The 21469-nt window shown below is 34.9% G+C and overlaps 1 protein-coding gene across 1 annotated transcript in view; it reads right to left on the reverse strand.

The window, feature by feature from the left end:
* The window catches only part of SHISA6 (shisa family member 6), a 627719-nt gene extending 606526 nt beyond the window's left edge, over positions 1-21193 (reverse strand). The window contains exons 1-2 of the mRNA XM_074312049.1: positions 21047-21193; positions 19469-20487 (exon numbers count right to left, since the gene is read on the reverse strand). Of these exons, the coding sequence (XP_074168150.1) occupies positions 19469-20103 (635 nt within the window). The 5' untranslated portion in view covers positions 20104-20487; positions 21047-21193. The remainder of the gene's footprint in view (positions 1-19468; positions 20488-21046) is intronic.
* Between the last annotated feature and the right edge of the window lie 276 nt (positions 21194-21469).

Genomic DNA, 21469 nt, shown 5'->3' on the forward strand with positions numbered 1-21469 from the left:
GTGTACATATATTGTATTTAACATATACTTTAACATATTTAATATGTATTGATCTACCTGCCATATGGGGTAGGGCATGGAGGGAAGATGGGGAAAAATTGGAACAAAAGGTTTTGTAGTTATCAATGCTGAAACATTACCCATGCATATATCTTGCAAACAAAAAGCTATAAACAAAAAAAAAAAGAAAGGAAAAGAAAAAAAATATGAAAACATTTAAAAAAGGAGACAAATGATATAACCTCTGTTTAATTATGATCCTCACTGAGATGACTAAATGTAGGCACAGTAGTAGGCTGGGCATAGGATCTAAATCTTTGCCTATACTGATTGTTAGTTAATTGAGAAAATAAAAGTTGCTTATTTCCAATGAGTAAATAATTATCTCCAAAATGCTGAAGAGTTATTCTTAAAGATAAAGTTTATGCAAACTAGTTCAGAAATGTAAACTAGGACCTATTGGAGTCATAGGTCATATGTCATAAAGTCATAAAGAAAACTTTAGATAAGAATTCTGGCCCCAACTCATTTATATACACAGTGCATATCTTTAAGGGATTCCTTTCTCTCTTAAAGTACAACCAAATGGGAATAGATAGATCCTGCTCCAATTTCACTGTCTGTGACCACAATCCCTCATTACTTTTGGCTACAATTCAAGCCCTTCTTTCGATGTACATTAATGAGAAAGATGGTTAGTCCCAGTCTGAAAATATTTTTCACCACTAATTTCAGATAAAAGATCCAGATTCTTCTTAATCCTGCTAACAGATTCTTCAGTAAGACTCTAAGAACTGGTTTAAATAGTATCTTAATACTGACAGAATAAATGGAGCACATAATCAGTATATTTCAGATTCTAGGCCAAGTTTATATCAATCTGAAAGGAATTTGGATGTTTTTCTGGCATTTTTTTTTGCTTTATCTGTAGCAGAAAAAACAAAGTAGGTTAGTTACTTAGAAGCTAATTCCCTCAACTTGAACACTCTAAATCTCCAGTATTCTGAAAAAAAAATGAAAATATAGATCCTTCAAATAAGCCTTTTAAGATGACTAAAAGTCAGTATTACATAAATAAAAATTACATAAGTATTTCAAGCATCTTTCATCTTAAGTGTGGAACATAACTAAATGACTAAACAATAACAAAAAAGTGTGGGAATTACTTTCCTCAAAGTAAGCCTCAAATATCAGGAACATAGGAAATATATTATCGTTTGAGACTCAGAGAGGCTGAGATTTTTCCATGTTCTGATATTAAATATCATAGAAGATTTAAATCTAGGTGTTCCTAATTCTAAGCCCAACATTATACACTTTTACCATTATATACCTCAAAAGCACATCAATATATCAACCCAAGGCAGCAACACCAGGGTCAGAACATAGGGCTCAGTATCTAGAACCTCTATTTAGGCTAACAGCAGGGGAACACCCAGTGCTGGTCCCTGTAACTTCATATTCAGCCCCTGTACCTAATCAGCAGCAAATTGTCTTCCCAAAGGAGTCTAAAATACAGATTTCATATACAGAGCACTCAACTAGCCCAGAAACCAAATTACCCAGAAAAAATGCTAGAAGAATAACTAAACAAAAGTTGTTTTAAAAAAGCATTTATATGAGAACAAGAATGCCCCAAACCCAATGCTAGAAGAGATGAATAAAACAAACATACCTTCAAGAAAAGTATGAAAGTAGAACATAACATTTTTGAGATCAATTAAAATTACTAGAAAAAAAGATGCTTGTTTGAGTTTAAAACAATATTATAAATGAAATGAAAGAGGTTGAAGAAAGATAATAGAGTGGTTTCTCTATTTCTTTCTCTAGCTCATTTTACAGTTGAGGAAACTGAAACAGACTTGCCCAGTCACACAGTTAGTGGCTGAGGCCAGATTTAAACTTAAGAAATGAGTCTTTCTTACTCTAGGCACAATGTGCCTTCTATTACCCAATAATTTAATAAACTGAAATAATTATAAGATAAAAAGATTAGAATAATTTTATTATAAAATAGATCTTATATCACAAAAAAAATCTAGAATTTTAGAAAATAACTGGATTGAAGGAAACTAATAAATTCTCCTGATTAAAGTTTGATCCATAAGAGTAAAATCAATTCTCTAATAGTTAAATAGTCAAAAGTTAGGAATGCATAATTAATCATACATCTACTTAACATTACTGAAAATTATTATAGATTCAGAGATGTACCCCCCAAAATAAATAATTCCATAACTGCAAGCAGTGACTTAGGATTCAAACAAGGACTACATGATCAACTAGCCTAAGGCAAAAATGAATTTTCTACAAGGACTGCATGAATACCAAGAAGAAATTACTCAAGAATTTTTTAATGAAGTAAAAGATCTAAAGGAAAGAATTGAGATGAGAATAAATAAAAAAGAAACAGAATACCTGAAAATGAGAATAATCAATAACTTTATGAAGCTCTATGAAATATGAAAAGAAAATCAAAAGGTTGAAAAAATGAAAGAAAATTAAAGTTACTTTATATCAAATACAAGAGATCTGGAAAGGACAATAGAGAGATACTTTTAGAGAAAGTTGACTCATTAGAAACCATGATTTTTTTAAGCCTGGATAGTATACTTCAAAATTCATATAAATGAAAAAAAAATTACCAATTCACCTCTGAAAGAAATTCCAATTCAAAAGCCCTAGAAAGATCATGAACAAGGCTTCCTGCCAAAGAAAAATTCTACAAGTATCTGGAAAGGTGTTCAAAAACCATACCAGAAATCTGGTAGCTTCTTCATGGTAAAATAAGGGGAGATCTTGGAATGCAAAATTCTAAAAGACAAAGACAAGAGAGATAGGCATATAACTAAGGATATATTATTCTGAAAATAAAAGTATAATTACATAATTAGGATTATGGGGAAATGGGCATCTTTAATGGAACGCTTTTCTTTTTTGTTATTGTTGTTTTATTTTATTTTTTTTGTTTTGTTTTGCTTTGTTTTTTAGAGACTGAATGGTTTTATTACATTTTATTTTATTTTTTATCATAGCTTTTTATTTACCAGATATATGCATGGGTAATTTTATAGCACTGACAATTGCCAAACTTTTTGTTTAATATTTTCCCCTCCCTCCCATCCCCCCTCCCCCAGATATCAGGTTGACCAATACATGTTAAATATGTTAAAGTATAAATTAAATTCAATATATGTATACATGTCCAAACAGTTATTTTGCTGTACAAAAAGAATCTAATTTTGAAATGTTGTACTATTAGCTTGTGACAGAAATCAAAAATTCAGGTGGACAAAAATAGAGGGATTGGGAATTCTATGTAGTGGTCCATAGTTATCTCCCAGAGTTCTTTTCCTGGATGTAGCTGGTTCAATTCATTACTGCTCTATTGGAACTGATTTGATTCATCCCATTGTTGAACATGGCATGTCCATCAGAATTGATCATCATATAGCATTGTTGTTGAAGTTTATAATGATCTCCTGGTCCTGCTCGTTTCACTCAGCATCAGTTCATGTAAGTCTCTCCAGACCTTTTTGAAATCATCCCATTGGTCATTTCTTACATAACAATAATATTCCATAATATTCATACATCACAATTTATTCAGCCAATTGATGGGTATCCACTCAGTTTCCAGTTTCTCGCCACTTCAAAGAGGGCTGCCACAAATATTCTTGCACATACAGGTCTCTTTCCCTCCTTTAAAATCTCTTTGAAATATAAACCCAGTAGTAACACTGCTGGATCAAAGGGTATGCATAATTTGATAACTTTTTGAGCATAGAAACAGAGGCTTTTCAATAACAAAATCAATCATTAAACATTTATTAAATACCTACTATGTGCCAGGAATGTGCTAAGCAATGGGGATGTGAAAAGAGTCAAAAGACAATCTCTGCCTTCAAAAGTAGTACAATCTAATTAGGTAGGCAACATATATGTATATGTATAAAATATGTGTATGTATGTATGCTATATACTTATGTGTATAGAATTAAAGCTAGAGATATAGCAATCTGTCAACAGGATAAATAGACGATAATTCAGAAAGGCAAAGCATTGGAATTAGAAGGTGGAGGTTGAATCTCAAAAATATACAGAGAATTGACTCTAATTTATAAGAAATCAAGCCATTCCCCAATTGATATGGATATGAATATGAACAGACAATCTTCAGATGATGAAATTGAAATATTTCCACACATATGAAAGAGTGTTCCAAATCACTATTATCAGAGAAATGCAAATAAAGACAACTCTGAGATACCACTACACACCTGTCAGATTGGCTAAGATGACAGGAACAAATGATGAATGTTGGAGGGGATGTGGGAAAATTGAGACACTGATGCATTGCTGGTGGAGTTGTGAAAGAATCCAACCATTCTGGAGAGCAATCTGGAATTATGCCCCAAAATTATAAAACTGTGCATACCCTTTACTCCAGCAGTGCTACTACTGGGCTTATATCCCAAGGAAATACTAAAGAAGGGAAAGGGACCTGTATGTGCCAAAATGTTTGTGGCAGCCCTTTTTGTAGTGGCTAGAAACTGGAAAATGAATGGATGCCCATCAATTGGAGAATGGTTGGGCAAATTATGATATATGAATGTTATGGAATATTTTTGTTCTGTAAGAAATGACCAGCAGGATGAATACAGAGAGGTTTGGAGAGACTTACATCAACTGATGCTGAGTGAAATGAGCAGAACTAGGAGATCATTACACACTTCAACAACAATACTGTATAAGGATGTATTCTGATGGAAGTGGATATCTTTAACATAAAGAAGATCTAATTCAGTTCCAATTGATAAATAATGGATAGAATCAGCAAAAGCCAGAGAAAGAACTCTGGGAAATGAGTGTGAACTGTTTGCATTTTTTTGTTTGTCTTCCCAGGTTACTTTTACCTTCCAAATCCAGTTCTTCCTTTGCAACAACAACAATAAAATTTGGTTCTGCACATATATATTGTATCTATGATATACTATAATATATTTAATATGTATCAGAATGCCTGCCATCTAGGGGAGGGGGTGGAGGGAAGGAGGAGAAAATTCATAACAGAAGGGAGTACAAGGGATAATGTTGTAAAAAAAATTACCTATGCATATGTACTATCAAAAATGTTATTATTATAAAATTCATAAAAAAAAGAAGGTGGATATTGGAAAAAGAAGTTACTGAAATTAAGAAGTTGGGGAAGACATCCTATAGAAAATGGGATTTTAGTTGGAACTTAAAAAAGTCATGGAGGTAAGTAGTTAAAACAGAGAAGAATGAGTATTCAAGGCATGGGAGATAGTAAGGGGGGGAGGGATGCCCAGAAAAAGAAAAATGAGATATCTTATTTATGGAACAGTAAGAGGCTGGTTGCATTAAATCAAAGAGTATGCATCATAGGATAAAATGTAAGAAGGCTAGAAAGGTACTAGGTTATGAAAGGGCTTTGAATGACAAACAAAACATTCTATATTTGATCCTGCAGGCATTGGAATGCTACTAGAGTTTGGTGAGTAGGGAGTTTACATAATTGAATCTCTACTTACTTGAAATAGGGCACACCCAATAGGAGGCTTTTGCAATAATCCAAGCATGAGATGATGAGAACCTGGATTAGAGCAATGCCAGTCTTAGAAAAGATAAAAGGATATATATGAGAGATGTTAAAATTAATCAAAAAGCCTTATAACAGATTGGATAAGGGGTAAGGGAGAGATATAATAAGGAATCCAGGATGATTCCTAGGTTACAAGTCTGGGGGACTTAGGAGATGATGTTGTCCTATACAGAAATAGAGACAGTTGATGTAAATGGAGAAGTTAGTTCTATTTTGAATATACTGTGTATAAGATGTCTATTGGACTTCCAGTATGTAATATCTGAAAGGAAGTTGGAAATTCTAGAATAGAGGTGAGCAGAGATTGGGGAAAGAAAAGCAGAGTTGAGAATCATCAGCATAGGAATGGTAATGAAATCCATAGAAGCTGATGAGATCAACAAGTGAAATCATATAGAGGGAAAAAGAGAAGAGAGCCCAGGATAGAATTCTGAGGGATACTGAAGGTCATCATTTGGAAGAGAATCTAGCAAAAGTAGATAGAAAAGGAAGGGCTGAAAAGAACAGAGCTTAGGAGAAACTGAAATATAAAGACAAGCATGCAAAGAAAACAAAAAAATTAAATTTATTTGATCAATTGGAAGGAGCTAGATGAAAAATAGTGTTAACCTTTTAGTAGGAGAAGAAATAAGTATCCCTTCAGAATCTTAATATCTTCAAAGTGTATGTGGGAATTAAAGTACAACAAAGGTCATGAAGTTGAGATGATTTTGACTTGAGGCTTTGAAGAGAGAAGAGAGTGAAAAGAATACACAAATATAGAAAGAAGAAAGGGAAGAAGTTAGCAAAAGTATGCAAAAAAAAGAGGCCATCGTAACTTAATTTTTTAACATGAAGACAAGAACAAAAGGAATTTTAGAAGGAAGCACAGACAAGCATGGAGTTTTGAAATTATTGTGTATAACATTATAGATATATAATACATGTGTATGTTGTTGTTTGCCTTTCGTTCTCAAAGAAGACCATGACATTAGGGAAGTAATGCCATGTAAATACTTATTACATATAAAATGTGTGTTGTATACAGGCACATGTGTAAATTATATAAAATGGAGATTCAAATCTCTATAGAGCACTTTTTTTTGGAGTATTCTGCTTTCCAAATGTAAATATTAGGGAGGGGGGAGGATGCTGTAGATAAGAATAAAAACAAAATTAAATAAACGAAAACCAAAACAGCCTCTGAATTCAGATATTAAATAAAAATTTCTCATCGCAATACATGCACTAAAAGTCTTAGGACATCAAGAAATCAAAAATAAGAATAAAATGAACAAAATATTAACATAAACTTTATAGGCTATTATACAATAATAAAACAGGAAATAAGCAAACCATTGAGATCTAAGCAGAGCCTATACAATATCCAAAATAATGAATATAAAGAACCAATCATAAAAACAATAATTTTATCTTAAAGAGAATAACAAGAATAAGGCAAGAATAAATCAAAATTTATGAAGATAGCTAAATTGGTCCTCAGATGAAAAAATTTTGTTTCTTAACCCAAATATTAATGAAATAGGAAAAAAAAAGATTAATGAACTGGATATTCACTTTTTTAAAACTAGAAAATCAACAAGTTAAATAAACCAAAATTAAAAAAAATTAGAAATTTAGAGGATAATTTGATAATTGAAAAATTTTAATGATTTAACTCTAAACCAGTGCTCTTGTTTTTTTTAAAGATAAAATCAGTATACTATTACTTATTTTTTTAATGAGATAAAGGAAAATCAAAATGCTAAACCAAAAAAGAAGAATTCATAATAGAGAGTAAATATCAGAGAATTACTAAAATGCAAAATGGATAATTTACTACAAAAGTTATGAAATACTTAAACCAATAAAACAAGAAGTTAAGATTAATAAATAATCAAATTGCAGACAGGGAAACTAAGTAATCTATATATGAACTATTAAAGTGACAGTGAAGGAAAAGGGAACAGTTCCAGATGGATTTGTAAGTGTATTCTTTGAAATCACAAGTATTATCATTGATAGCAATATTTTAGCTCTTTAATGTTTGGAAATGTTTCAGAAATGTCATTTCATTTCATTGTCACAAGCCTGTAAAAAGTAGGTATTATCATAATAGTACTTACTTCATAGATGAGGAAACAAAGAAATTAAGTGAATTACCTAAGGTCACACAGCTAATGCCATCTGATTGCCTTTAGATACTACAGATTGCAAAATTCCTTTTAATAATTGAGAAAGAAGATCCTTCATGAAACTTCTTTCCTAAGAAAAGTATAAATGTGATCTTAATACCCAAATCAGAGATAAAACAAACAAAAATTATAAATTCCAATTCCACTAACAAATGAAAATGAGAAAAATGTTCAAATCTTAGCAAAGAAACCAAAGTCATATTAAAAAAAAAACACTATAACTTAGGATTTATGCTAACAAAGCAGGGGAGTTTAAATATTAGACAAACAATATCATATTTAATTGCTTGAACAGTAAAATCAGCAATATTGGATCAATATATGTAAAAAGAGTCTTATGCAAAATATATTCTATTATGTAAAAACAAGCAAAGAACTTATGTCATGTTAAAAGAAAAAGTAGGTAAGTTTAGTGGAAGGAGGTCTGTTGATAAAGGATCAATTGAGCTCCCTAGGTAAGTGGTCATATTTACATTTTATAAATGGTAGATATTTTGAGAGGCTTACACAATGAATGATCTATTAAAAAGGAATCATAAAGAAATGTTTACACCTCTAGGAGATGCAAATAATTTTCTCAGTAAAAGTATTGGACAGCTAGCCTTGGGATGGCAGAAGGATCAGGATATTTCTGGAGGCAGATAAAAAGCAAGATTTCCAACTCTGGAGTCAATAAAGACAGGAGGAGAACTGTGAATCAAGGGAGTCATCTCTGGCAAAGAAGAATAAGAGATAGCAATGAAAGAAAAATCCAGCTCTTTAGAAGGAATCACTATTGCCTTGTGCCTTTTATGGCATTAAGTGGGTATTAGAAAAAGGAATTTCTTTCCATCTCCTCTCACTGATAACAATATCTTGCAGTTTAACAATTTACCAAGAAGAAGATACTGTACCTAGCAGATGGCAAGTTCAGATAATGGATCCGAAGAGTTCAGATACAGAGAAAAGTAACCCTATAGAGTTAATAAGAGTGAATAGCCCATAAAAGACACTGCACCCCAGTGAAGCAGTATAAGGACACCTCAGGAAAAGAAAGGAAATGAAGGACCTGTTATATTAGAGGTATGAGTAGTCTTGGTCATGTACGTTCCCTATTTGTATGCTTTTCTTTTAATATATTTATATGTGCTTACTCTTATTCCTGGAACTATGTGTGTTTTATGAGTAGCTCAGAAGTTTATAGAAGTAATCATTTTTTCTACTCTTAATAGGTTCATTTTTACTCTGTTCCTTCTGTAATTGCCTTTGATCTAATTGTGCTACCTGGTTACCTTTTAAAAATGAATGCATCTGTAAGAGTTCAGGATCTATAATTTTAAAAGTATGGGTTCAGAGAGTGCCTTGAACTTGTGTATCATTCTCCCAGGGGACCAATCTGTTAATAAAAATCTTTTCTTAAATATAGTCAAAATATATACTAAAACAAAAAGCAATCTAGCACTATTTGCAATAGATAATCGATGGTAATTTTTCAAGTTAATATTAGGGGGGAAAAAAAGGCTATTCCCTCTTCCTAGGATAATTTGATATTGTTCTGGAAATTCTAGATATATAAGAAAAAAAAGTAAGCATCAACAAAGAAGAGACAAAATTATGTCTATTTGCAGATGATATGATGATTTATTTAATAAGTTTTTATGAATCAGTGGAGAAACTAATCAAGACAATAATTACAGTAAAGGAGAGGACAGGATTTGGACTTGAATCTAACTAAATCATATAATTGCCACGTACCCTTCTACCAATGCAAATCAACACCTTCTCTACAACTTAGATTAAAGAGTCACCTTTAGCACTAAGAGATTAAGTGGATTCTCCAGGGTCAACAAGTATCAAAACCAAGACTTAAACCCATATTTCCTTAGCATTAAGAAGTTCTCTATCAAATACCACACTACAGGAAAATAGCAGAATAAAAATAAATAAATAAATCCATAAAAGTAATTGGACTAATACCAAAAGGAAATAATAGAAAAAATTCATTAAAAGTAAATATGAAACATAAAATATTTTTTCATCCCCATGACAAAACATATTTGGGAATTCTAGACACATATGTGCATACATATATAGACATATGTGTATACACATATAAAAAGTCTATACTTACATATATATAAAACTATAAAATCATTTATTACAGAATAAATGAAAACAAATGAAGAGATAATCACTGTCCATGTTTGAACCATACCAATAATAAAAGTAATAATCATATATAAATTAATTCACTGATATAGTTCTATTTCAGTTGAAACACCAATAAGCTAATATACTCAGAATAAGTAAGAAGTTGTTAGAGTTAGAAAAGGTCTAGGATTTCAAGGGAAAATGAAAAAAAAATCGTGAAAAAGATATGCCAGGTTTACCAGATCTTAAATGATAGCAAATGATAAGTAACAGTTTTTGGAACACTTTGGAACTGATTTTGAAATATATAAATAGATTTATGGAATACACATTGATAGAGCTAGAAACAAGTAAGTGCAGCAACCTAACACTAAAATAAATACAAAAACATTAACTATTGAGGTAAGGTTTCCCTCTTTGACAATCTTTAGAAAAACTAGAAAGCAGCTTGTTTGTAAAACCAATTACACCAGAATCTTACAATATACAATAAGATCCAAATGGGAAGTCAAGCAAAAAATTAATCATTTAAAAATAAAAGAGAAGTTTGCATCTTTCATATTTAGAGCTGAGGAAATAACTCATAATTAAGGAAAAGAGAGGAATGCTTTTTTGACATTTTCAATTATGCAAAATTCAAAGATTTTTGATCCAATAAATTTTTTATTGTACTCCAATAAAGAGAGAAACTACTGTGTATGGGAAAGCCTTTACGAAAACAAAACAAAACAAAAAACCTCTGAGAAAAGTCTAATATTCAAGAGACAGATGATGATGATGATGATGATGATGATGATGATGATGATGATGATGTGAAAGACAGAGACAGAGAGAATACATACAAATAAGTGGTCAAAAATACAAATAGTTTTCAAACAAAAAATATCAACAACCATTTGGAAGTTCTAAAACATTAATAAAATATATTGATGTGAAAATAAATCTGAAGCTTCATTTTTTACCCATTAAATTGGTCAAGATGATAAAGGATGGAAGAAATCATTGTTCTGAGGAAGAAAGGTGAAACTCTATACTGTGAGTAGAGATGTGAATTCATTCAACTGCTCTAGAAAACAATTTAGGATTATGAAAAAAAGATCATTAAATTGTTTACAACCTTTGATCTAGTCACTGTCAAATGCCAAAAAAAAAAAAAAAAAAAAAAAGCCTTTGTATATACTCACATATTCATATCAGCATTTTTGTGGTAAAAGAGAAATTGAAAATAAAGTAGTTACCCTTTCACTAGAGAACATCTCAAATTAGGTATCATATAAATATGGTAAACTCAACATATCTCACACTGCATTCATTATCTTTCCTCCCAAAACCTACTCTGTTCCTAACTTTCATATTACTGTCAAGTACACCACCATCCTCCTCATCACCCAGGCTCACAATCCAAGTGTTGTCTATGTCTCCTCACTCTCATTTCCCATATCCCATTAGTTGTCAAATGCTGTTGCTTCTCCTTTTGTAACATTTTTCAAATAAAATCCCTTCTCTCCTCTGACACTGAAAAAACGCAAATCTTCGTCATTTCATGCCTGAACTATTGCAGTAATCTTCTGGTTGGTCTCCCTTCCTCAAATCTATCCCTCTTTCAAACTATTTTCCACTCAATTGTTTCTACTCAGACTTATAACAGATCTTATCATTTCATCCCCATTTCAGTAATGGTTCCTTTTTACCTCTTTGGTGAAATGTAAAATTTTATTTGTTCTTCAAAGTCCTTCATAACTGGCACTTTATCACAGTTTCAGTCTTCTTCCATATTATTTCTTTCTCCCACATACTGTGATCCAGTGAGACTAGTCTCATTAATGGTTCTCAGGCACAGTATTACAACTTACATCTCTGGTTTCATAACTGACCTTCCTCCTCAACTCTACCTCCTAGCTTCTCCAGCTTCCTTGAAATCTCATTTAAAGTCCCAATTTTTACGAGAAGCCTTTACCAATTTCCCTTAATGCTTGGTGTCTTCCTTCTGAGGCAATTCCCAATTTCTCATACATTTATGTGTATATATATATATATATATATATATATATATATATATATATATATATATATATATATATATATATATATATAGTGTGTGTGTGTGTGTGTGTGTGTGTGTGTGCATAGCATATATCGGTTACATTTTGTCTCCTTCTTCGAACTATGAACTCTTTGAGAACAGGGACTATGTTTGCCTTTCTTTGTATCCTCAACATTTAGCATAATTCCTGGGACATATTAGGAGATTAATTAATGTTAGTTAACTGACTGATTAACTCAGATATTACTGGGCATTCAGAAATGATAGATATGAGAATTTCAGAAAAAGTGTTTGGAAGACCTGTATGATATAAAAGGACCAGAGGATTGTAAAGGATAAAAGCAGAACTAAAAGAACAATAGACTCAGTAACTATAATAATACAAAAATGAAAATACTAAAAGGGCTCTGACTTCATTACATGCAATAGATCTAGGTTTTGAAGGGGAAATGATGAAACATTTCCTTTCCATATGTAGGGAGATGTTGGATTAGAGATTTGGCATGTTGCATACATTATCAGATGTAGTAACTGTTGGTTTTAGTTTAGTTTTTCTTTTCTGTTAGGGAAGTCTTAGATGTGGGAAGACATTTATTGAGAAATGTAGGAACAAAAACAAGCTATTAATAAATATTTAATGAATATTTCCATAAAATATGAAGAGATGCAGAATGAAAGATATCTAATAAAACTCCTATATAATGATAACATTAATAATTATGATCATTAATTATAATCATGTGTGAGTATATTACAACTACATATATAAGGATGGCAGCAAAAATTAAAATCTAAAAAATAAACAGGCAAGGTTGATAAAGGATCAAATAAACAAACAAGATAATTGATATACTTGATTGAAGCTATTTTCCTTTTTGTCAAGCAAATTATTTAAGTCTATTTTTTATGCATAAATTTTTGATTACTTTTGCATTTGAAGATGTTGTTCAGGAAAGTCAAGTTTAAAGTTTAAAGAAAACTCAGAAATATACCTGCTAGGAAACTAAAAAGTCAAAGACTTCAAGTCTGGTTTTAGAGACTTAGTAACCAGGTGACCCTAGGTAAGTCTTAGTTCTTCATCTGTAAAATGAGATGGAGAAGAAAAATGGCAAACCATGTCAGTGTCTCTGCCAAGATTACCTGAATGGGGTCAAGAAGACTCAAATGTAACTAAAATAACTCAATAAAATCAAGAAAAAGTCATGAACTATGACTCTGGCACTGTGGTTATGATTCCATTATTCCCTCTCTATATTAGTTGCATATATATATATATATATATATATATATATATATATATATATATATATATATATTCTCTCTCTCTCTCTCTCTCTCTCTGTATATATATATATATATATATATATATGGAAATATCCTCAAAAAAAGCATGATTCATTGAAATCTAATAGGTAAGATTTCCTTCTAAATAGAAAAAAGGCAAAAAAAGGTTAAAATAAATTTGATTAAAAAGTTAAAACTCATCACCACAATTTTGTGACAACCTCAGGTTATCTTCAACTTTTTCAAGTGATTTCATAAAATTTTAAAACAAAATCTATTTAAATTCATTGTAATGTTAAAAATAAATATGTATTAATGCAGTATTTGGAATCATTAAATTCAGGGTAGGGAATCAGAAAATTTAAAAAAATGAATTGTTATAATTCTGAAAAGGTTGGCAATCATCATGGAAATCTATATAATCCATTTTGAAATAAATATGAAGAAAAAGTCAATGCCTGGAAAAAAAAATAGTACTAAGAAGAAATTAAGACTGTGTAGGTAAAAGAAATGTAATACCTCCTGCTTTTATAACCTCTCTCCTCCTCCAATCTCTGGCCAATGTTCAGGGGATTCTGCTTCATTTCAGTAAGTGTTGCTTTTGATGAAATTATTATAATTATAACATTTTTATGTCAACATTTTTCAGGTGTTTCAATCACCCATTTCTGCATAATTGATTTGTGTTACCCATGTAATCTCATGCAGCTATTCAAATAGTTGAAGAAATAAGTTAACTTTTAAAAAGAATATATTCCCAGTTTTGATCAGCTCAAGAATGCTGGATGGTACACATAATAAGTTGTATTCTCTGAGTGAGGAAGGGTGAAAAGGATGAGAGGGTAAGTGATCACAAAAAAGTGATGTTTTTGATCTTCATACCTGGATTGGCATAGGAGAGGGACAATTAAATAGTTAGAAATATGAATATGAACAAAAATAATATTTTCAGTCCTATGATTTTTAAAAGTATTTGCTCCTTCACTTAAATCCAATTCAACTGCATGCCATGGCATCACTTCTCTAATGTCAGAGTTCTCTTCTAGAACACAAGCCAAATCACCAAATTCTTGCAGGATATCTAATAATAATAATAGATAACATTTATATAGTACTTACCACATGCTAGGCACTGTGCTAAGCACTTCACAACTATTCTCTCATTTGATCTTCACAACAAGCCTGGGAAGTAGATGCTATTATTATTCCCATTTTTCAGACGAGAAATTGAAGCAAAAAAATGAGGATGACAAAATTACTAAGTGACTAAGGCTGTATTTGAACTCAGATCTTCCTTATTCCAAGCCCAGAGCTTTATCCACTAAGCCACTTAGATTGCTAGATTGTTGGGTACCTCAAATTTAACATGGCCAAAATAGAACTTTGTTTTGTTTTCTTCCAAACTGACCCCTCCTCCAAATTTCCCTGTTTCTCTCCAGAGCATTACAATTTTTCCAGCCAACCAAGTTTACAACTTTGAAGTAATTCTCAACTCTATTGTCTCTCATTTCTTTGTATCTACCATTACCAAGTTCTGTTGATTTTGCCTCCCCAACATCTTTTCATATGGACACCACACTAATTCAGGCCTTCAATGCTCAAAATCCTCCTAATCTCTTTCTGAATTCAGACTCGCCCTTTTCCAGCTCTAGTACATATATGACCATGGTACTCTCCTGCTCACAAAGTTTCAGTAGCTCCCAAGTTCCTCTAAGATCAAAGATAAATTCCTCTAAGATCAAAGATAAATTCTTTTACATGTAATTTAAAACATCACAATATAATTTCATTTTTGTTAAGCCTGATTATATTTTTTTCTTTTCTTCACATTATCTATATTCCACCAAAACTGGCCTGTAATCATTCCATCTACAAGCTCTATGACTTTGTGAAGACTGATTTCTTACTTTGAATGTTCTTTCAATTCAATGTCCTTCACTTCCCAGAATCCTTAGTTTCCTTCAAAGCACTGTTAAAAAGCCATCTACTATAGAAAGCCTTTCCTAATCCTCTGATTGTTAGTTACTGCCCCCTTCCAAATTTCTTTCTATGTATTTTATGCACATTTATCCATATATGTTATTTTTCCACAATAAAATATATAAGCCTCTTAAGGGAAATAATTATTTCACTTTAGACTGTGTATCCATTCAGCTTCCCACAGTAGGCATTCACTAAATGCTTAGTAAAATGAATTTGAAATTGGCCTTTAATGCTGCTGAGCTGCAGTCAGGTGCTTTATAAAAAGAAAACATAGATCTCCTAGCCTGCAATTAAATTCTGGATGGTTAAAGAAGCTTTCCTTTTATTTCCTATAGTAGTACCTTCGTGCATGAAGAAGGGAAAGTGAAGTTTAACTTCTAAATCTTTTTTTCCCTTATAATAAAAAGGGAACTCCACTCAGTCTTCTCCTCCCTTAGCCTTTGGGCTCTGTGTTCCCTCACCCTCTCTTTGTGATTGGGAGTGGGAAGGGCACAGGGCAGTCTCTTCTGTGCTCTGACTTCACCAACTGTGTCTAGAGAATCTTAATAGCTCCCTGACCCATCTGTTAATTAGCCATAGAAAAAAGGAAGAAAGAAAAAAAGAACCACACAGTGATTCTTGTTTCTAAGACACTAATGAATCAACTCAGGGTGTGAAGGAAGGAACAGGTTTGTAAGCAGACAATTAATACAGAATTTAATGTCAGGCTTCATCTCTACAAATATCCTTGAACCCAGCCATTCTCTCCTTTACCCACTACCCTCAACCACTGCTGGGAAATATTATTTTGTCCCTGGGACTGCTTTCTGAGAGGACACAGCAAGTGATTATGTCATTAGTCAATAATAAATAGACAAAGCAACCTGAGCTATTGAAGACCTGAAAGAAAAAGTTTAAGGAGATGGCATAAAAGCAGTGTCAGAGAACAAAGCATCCTTCAAAAATGAATGTTTCTTTTGTAGAAAATTCAAAGAACAATGGTGGAGAACATTCTGTTTTGTTTTGCTTTGTTTTTTCATGTCTAGTATATGGATTCCGGTTATCTTTCCCGGGGCCTGCCTCCTTCGCTTATTCCTTCAGGATCAGATAACGGAACTCAAGTTTGTACTCATCACTTAGAGCATAGGGAGCTGACAATTTCCTTCTAGTACAAATTCTTACATGCTCAAAAATACAGTCACAGATCCTGGTCTGTCTGTACACTAATCAATTCAGGGATATTCTCTGCAGTGAATGGTTAGAAGACTTGATGATAAAGAAATCTGTGTTGAGGCATTTTGATGGTTGCTTAACCTTCAATATCCAAATGGAAATTGTTCTTGCTTCTAAGGGACTATCTCCTTACCCTCACATCTGCTAATATAATGCCAAATCCCTCTTTGAAATATTTCAGATCTCCTGTTCCAGAACTCAGAAAAACTTGAATGACTAATGCCAATTGCTATGCTCACAGTAGGGTAAGATATGTTTAGATTTCCTGTGCAAAAGAATGTCTTGACATAATTTGACTATTATGTAGTTACAACATATTCTATTTTCTTCTTTGTCCTCTACAATATGGGAATCCACTTTTCTGTGTGACCTTCCCTGGAGAAACCACACTGTCCATTACTTCCAGTATGCTTCCTTTAAGATCTTGAGCCTTACTTGCAATATCATTGCCAACCTAATTAATAGCCTATACTTCCTTCCAGGTATTCTATGATCACCATTCCCTGTTATCTTCCTGCCTTCTCCTCAATCTCCCCTCTTTAATTTCACATTTTATCTGTGGTTAATAATGTCCTTCCCTTCCTTCAAGCCCCAACCCAAGTACCACTTTTTCCTTGATTTCTTCCCAAACTCCCCTGCTGAAAGCAATTCGGTTCAGAGAGTTCATAAAGCTAATAAGTGTTAAATTTAATCCCAATTCTCCTAACTTCATTATATCAAAACTGCCCCCCACCATACCTTTCTTAAACATCTCACAAAATCCAGACTTCTTAGCACATTTCTTCTTGTTAGAATGCAAGCTCCTTGATCTGGGATTTGTATCAGATTTACTTTCATATTTTTCAAAGCTTTCATAGTGTTTTATATATAGCATTTGAATATTTGTTGAATTAAATTGTCATTCTGGTAAATGACTATTAAGATTACAGATACTGGAATATAGATTAATGACATCACAGAATGTTAGGAAAGAAAGAACTTTGGAAGGGATGTAGTTCAACTTCTTCAAAAAACTGATAAGGACATTGAGGCCAAGAAAAAAAGAAATAATTTTTCCAAAGCCATACTATCACTTAAGACAACAAAGAACTAAACCCTGTAATCCTGATCACTTGACTAATGTTCTTTCCACTTCAGTTTTCTAGTAGGAGTTAGCAAAAGAGAGTTGATCCCAAAATTTCAGTAAACTTACTCAGAGAAGGGAACCAGATGTAAAGAACACAAATCAAAATATAGACACCAATGAAATAAAGGACTCTTCCCTTTTCTCTCATCTCCAAGGCAAAAGTAAACTAATTATGTGGCTGAAAGGAAAATTGAACAAGAGAATACAAGAAGGAACCCCCTTCCATATATCAAGGCATCCACTATCATTTGCAGAGACACTGAGAATGGTATCTTAGAGTTAAGTATCTCTTTCACATGCTCTTCCTCTCCTTCCCCCAACTTTAATCTTTCATTTAGCCTTAACTATTGTCCATTTCTGATAAATCTTCATAGGGTACAGATTGCAGGGAATGGTTAAGGTTCAGGAAGGTAGAGATAGAAAGTAGTTGTTTCTTAAGAAATTGTTTTTCTGAGAATATCCTATTTTTAATATTGGGGCATTGCTCAGCACTGGAGCTCCCACATTGTCAAGCCAGTTTAGATAAAACATGTTAGAGGGGTGTCATTTCCCCTCCTTCCCAGTTTCCATGTTATCATTAGAAACAAATCAATCATTCCTTTTCAGTGTACTGGAAAAGTTATACTTGCCTTTCTCCTCATTAAGGTTTATGTGATAAAATCTTAAATTTTAAGATCAAGTTTTCAGGAAAAACTGAACAACAGTCTTCAAGAGTGTGGAATGTGAATGAGTACTGGGTTTGAATTCTGGCTCTCCTCTCTGCAGATCTTGAATATGACATTTTATTCACCTCCCTGGGTCTGGATTTCTTCCCTTTTAAATGAGGGGATTGAATGAAATGACCTTTTTGATATTGTCTCTGTGTATAAATGCATGTATGTATGCATGTTGATGCCAAATTAGATAAGAGAGACTAGGCTAACACCCAGGACATGCCTGACCATGGAACTAAAGAAACAGGCTGAGGGCTATCTATGGTTATTAGGTCAGTGTTCACACAATGTGTGAGAAATCATTCTATTTCCTGAGGGTTGTATCTTTGCCCTGAATGCACTCAAGTGAATAGTGTCCAAACTACCCAATTGAGAGGAAACTGGAAAATAAAAGATCTAACTTTTCATCCAAGAGGCTTCTGCTTTGACTTTTCAAAAAGAATTGTTGGGAGTAATTTGATTTCAATGTGAGAAAATCACCAGGAAGAGGCAGTTTCTTCAGTCCTGAGGGCTTTTAATCTACCTGGATATGTTGAAATAGGAAGCTGTGTTAGGTTTTCAAAATACATACATGTGTCCTACCTCATAAAATGGAATGGGGGGGGGGGATGCATTGCTTGTCAATATGGATTTGATAAACAAATTTCCCAATATTACCTTATTTTCAAGCTTAAACTACCATTTCCAGTAATTCACCAGCTTGGGGGCAGTTTGCATTATAAAACACAGTCTGTTGATTCACCATGCCAAAAAACAAAATTTCATTAAAAGGAATTATGTTTATACTCATTGAAAAGAGAAACCCAGGTGAATCAATCCAAATTATTTGGAAAATTCCTAGATTCTATATTCCTAACAAGAAATATTGTTCATAGCTAGGTCAGTGAGTGTTTAGAATCAGGAAAAGGAGCTGAAGAAACGGACAAAAGGGCCCAGCAAAAGAAACCTCTATTAACCACACTTAAATTTTTGGCTTATTTTGAGTCATGAAAGTGATGGGGAGATTAGACACCAGTCAAATATATTGAGAGACACTTTAAAAAGGGAGATAGCAGAGAAAAATGTATCTAAAAGAGTCAAGAGAGAAAGAGACCTAGAGAATCAGGATAGCAATAGGAAGCATGGTTGGAGAAAGATCATAGGAAATATGTAACTTCCCTTCTCTTCCCCTCTCACCTGTGGATGTTCATCTCCCTCGGGGGACGGTGGGCTTTATCATAGGAGACTTTTGCAAAGACTACAGCGATGATGATGAAGGCTATTACTCCGCAGGTGATGTAGACTGTGAAGTTGGTCTTGTCCTTCTCCGGGTCGTACTTATTAGGGGGATCCTGAGGAATTACCTGGGTGCTAGGAGTCTGGATCCACCCGGGGCTCACATAGTTCTTACACTGGTGCTGATCCAGTTTCTCTCCCCGCTTGTTGCAGCAGAAACGGTAGAAACAAGTACCACAGCAGTACAGGAAGCCACTCTCGCTGTTGTTGCATTCAAACTCCTTGTCATATTGGCCGCTCACATCGTAGTAGCCCCAACACGTCTCATGTGTGACCGTGACACTGGGCGAAGGCCGGCCCCGCCGCCCCCCCTCTGGGACCGCTGGCTGGCGGGATGTCCCATTCAGTTCCCTGTTGCCCCTGACCATCGTCCCTCCAGCCCGCAGGCCCCCGACGGCTCCAGGACCAGTGCTGTTATTCCGGTTCCCGCGGCCCCGGGGCCCCGCCTCAGCCATAGGTACCAGCAAGTGCAGGGACTCCAGGGAGAGCAGCAGTGGCAGCAGCAGCAGCAGCAACAGGAAGCGCCGCAGCGCCATGGCAGGCGGCAGGCGGCAGGGCTAGCAGGCTATCGGGTGGGCAAACCAGACCCGGCGCTCAGCACAGAAGCGGGCAAAGGGGAGCCCTGCCGGGGCTGTGCTGGTGGCTGTAGGTGGAGGAATCCACCGAGGCTGGCAAGTATGCTCAGGAACTCAAAGCTACAGCCCCATCGAGGCTCTGGAAGAAGCTGGAAGGCGAAGGTCCGGGATAACCAGCTCGGGGCTCAGACAGCGGTCCTGTTTCTACGCCTTCCAGTTGGGCTTGGTTAGACTCCTGGGCCACCCCATTACTTGGCGAAGAAGACGGAGAGGCTCCCCGCTTCAAGCGGGACGAGGAGAACTGATCCGGGAAGCGACTACGGCGGCGTCCAGTCCGGGCGGGTCCTGCGGGACAAGACAGGGGAACTAGTCACTGGGGGGGAGGAGGGACGGTAAGAAGGAAGAAGGGATAAAAGAAGACGGGAATGGGGGAGGGAGGAAGAGTATAGGTGGTGGGATGATGTGAAGGCACACTTGCTTGAGGAGAAGGCTAGAGGAAGTAACCATCGGGGAGCTGTCTAGGGAGAGGTCCTTGTCCAATCTGGGAGGGGGCGCGCAGCCAGCTAAGGCCGAGGGCGGCCCCACCTCCTCCTGGTGTCCCCGTAAACTGAACCTCAGCTCAGCTTCCCTCCTGCAGCTCTTCAACCCTAATCCCTCCACCTCTTCCTTCTCTCACTTTGCCCCAGGGTCATCGAGCCCCCCAGCTCAGAGCAGAGAGGAAGGGAAAAGAGGAAGAAGAATGTGGGAGACCAAAGCTGTGTGGATACCCCTCTTCTCGGCCCCACTGCTGGCTTCCGCCACAGGGTCTCCAGGAAACACCACCTCCTTTCCTCTCTTTGGGAACCCCGGGTGCGGCTGCTAGGGGTACAGAGAGAGACACCAAGGGAAGGTAATCTCGACTCACCATCCTCCGGCAGTGACTGCAGAGGCGGCAGGAAGCCGGAGCAGCAAAGGCAGGAGAGAGGGAGAGCAGCTTGCTGGGCTGTCAGCCTACAGCCAGAGTATGAGAAAGGGAGACACGCGCACGCACACATACATACACACACGCACACACGCGCGCACTCTTATACACACACGCACACACATATACACACGAGAACGGGAAGGGGAGGAGAGCGATTCTTCACCGTTTATGTTCACTGTGCTAGGAGTAGGGAGGAGGGTTTTTTTTTTTTTTTTTTTTTTTTCCTCCCTTCATTGGAGGCTCCTTGCTAGATCCCAAGATACTAGTTAATCAAAGCATCAAACCAAGCGAAGTGTGAAAAAACGGTGGAACCTTGCATTGACTCTCTCTATATCTTGTTTGTACATAACTTGATTCCATGTT

This window comes from Sminthopsis crassicaudata, chromosome 4 (assembly GCF_048593235.1).
Source record: "Sminthopsis crassicaudata isolate SCR6 chromosome 4, ASM4859323v1, whole genome shotgun sequence".
NCBI classification, from domain to species: domain Eukaryota; kingdom Metazoa; phylum Chordata; class Mammalia; order Dasyuromorphia; family Dasyuridae; genus Sminthopsis; species Sminthopsis crassicaudata.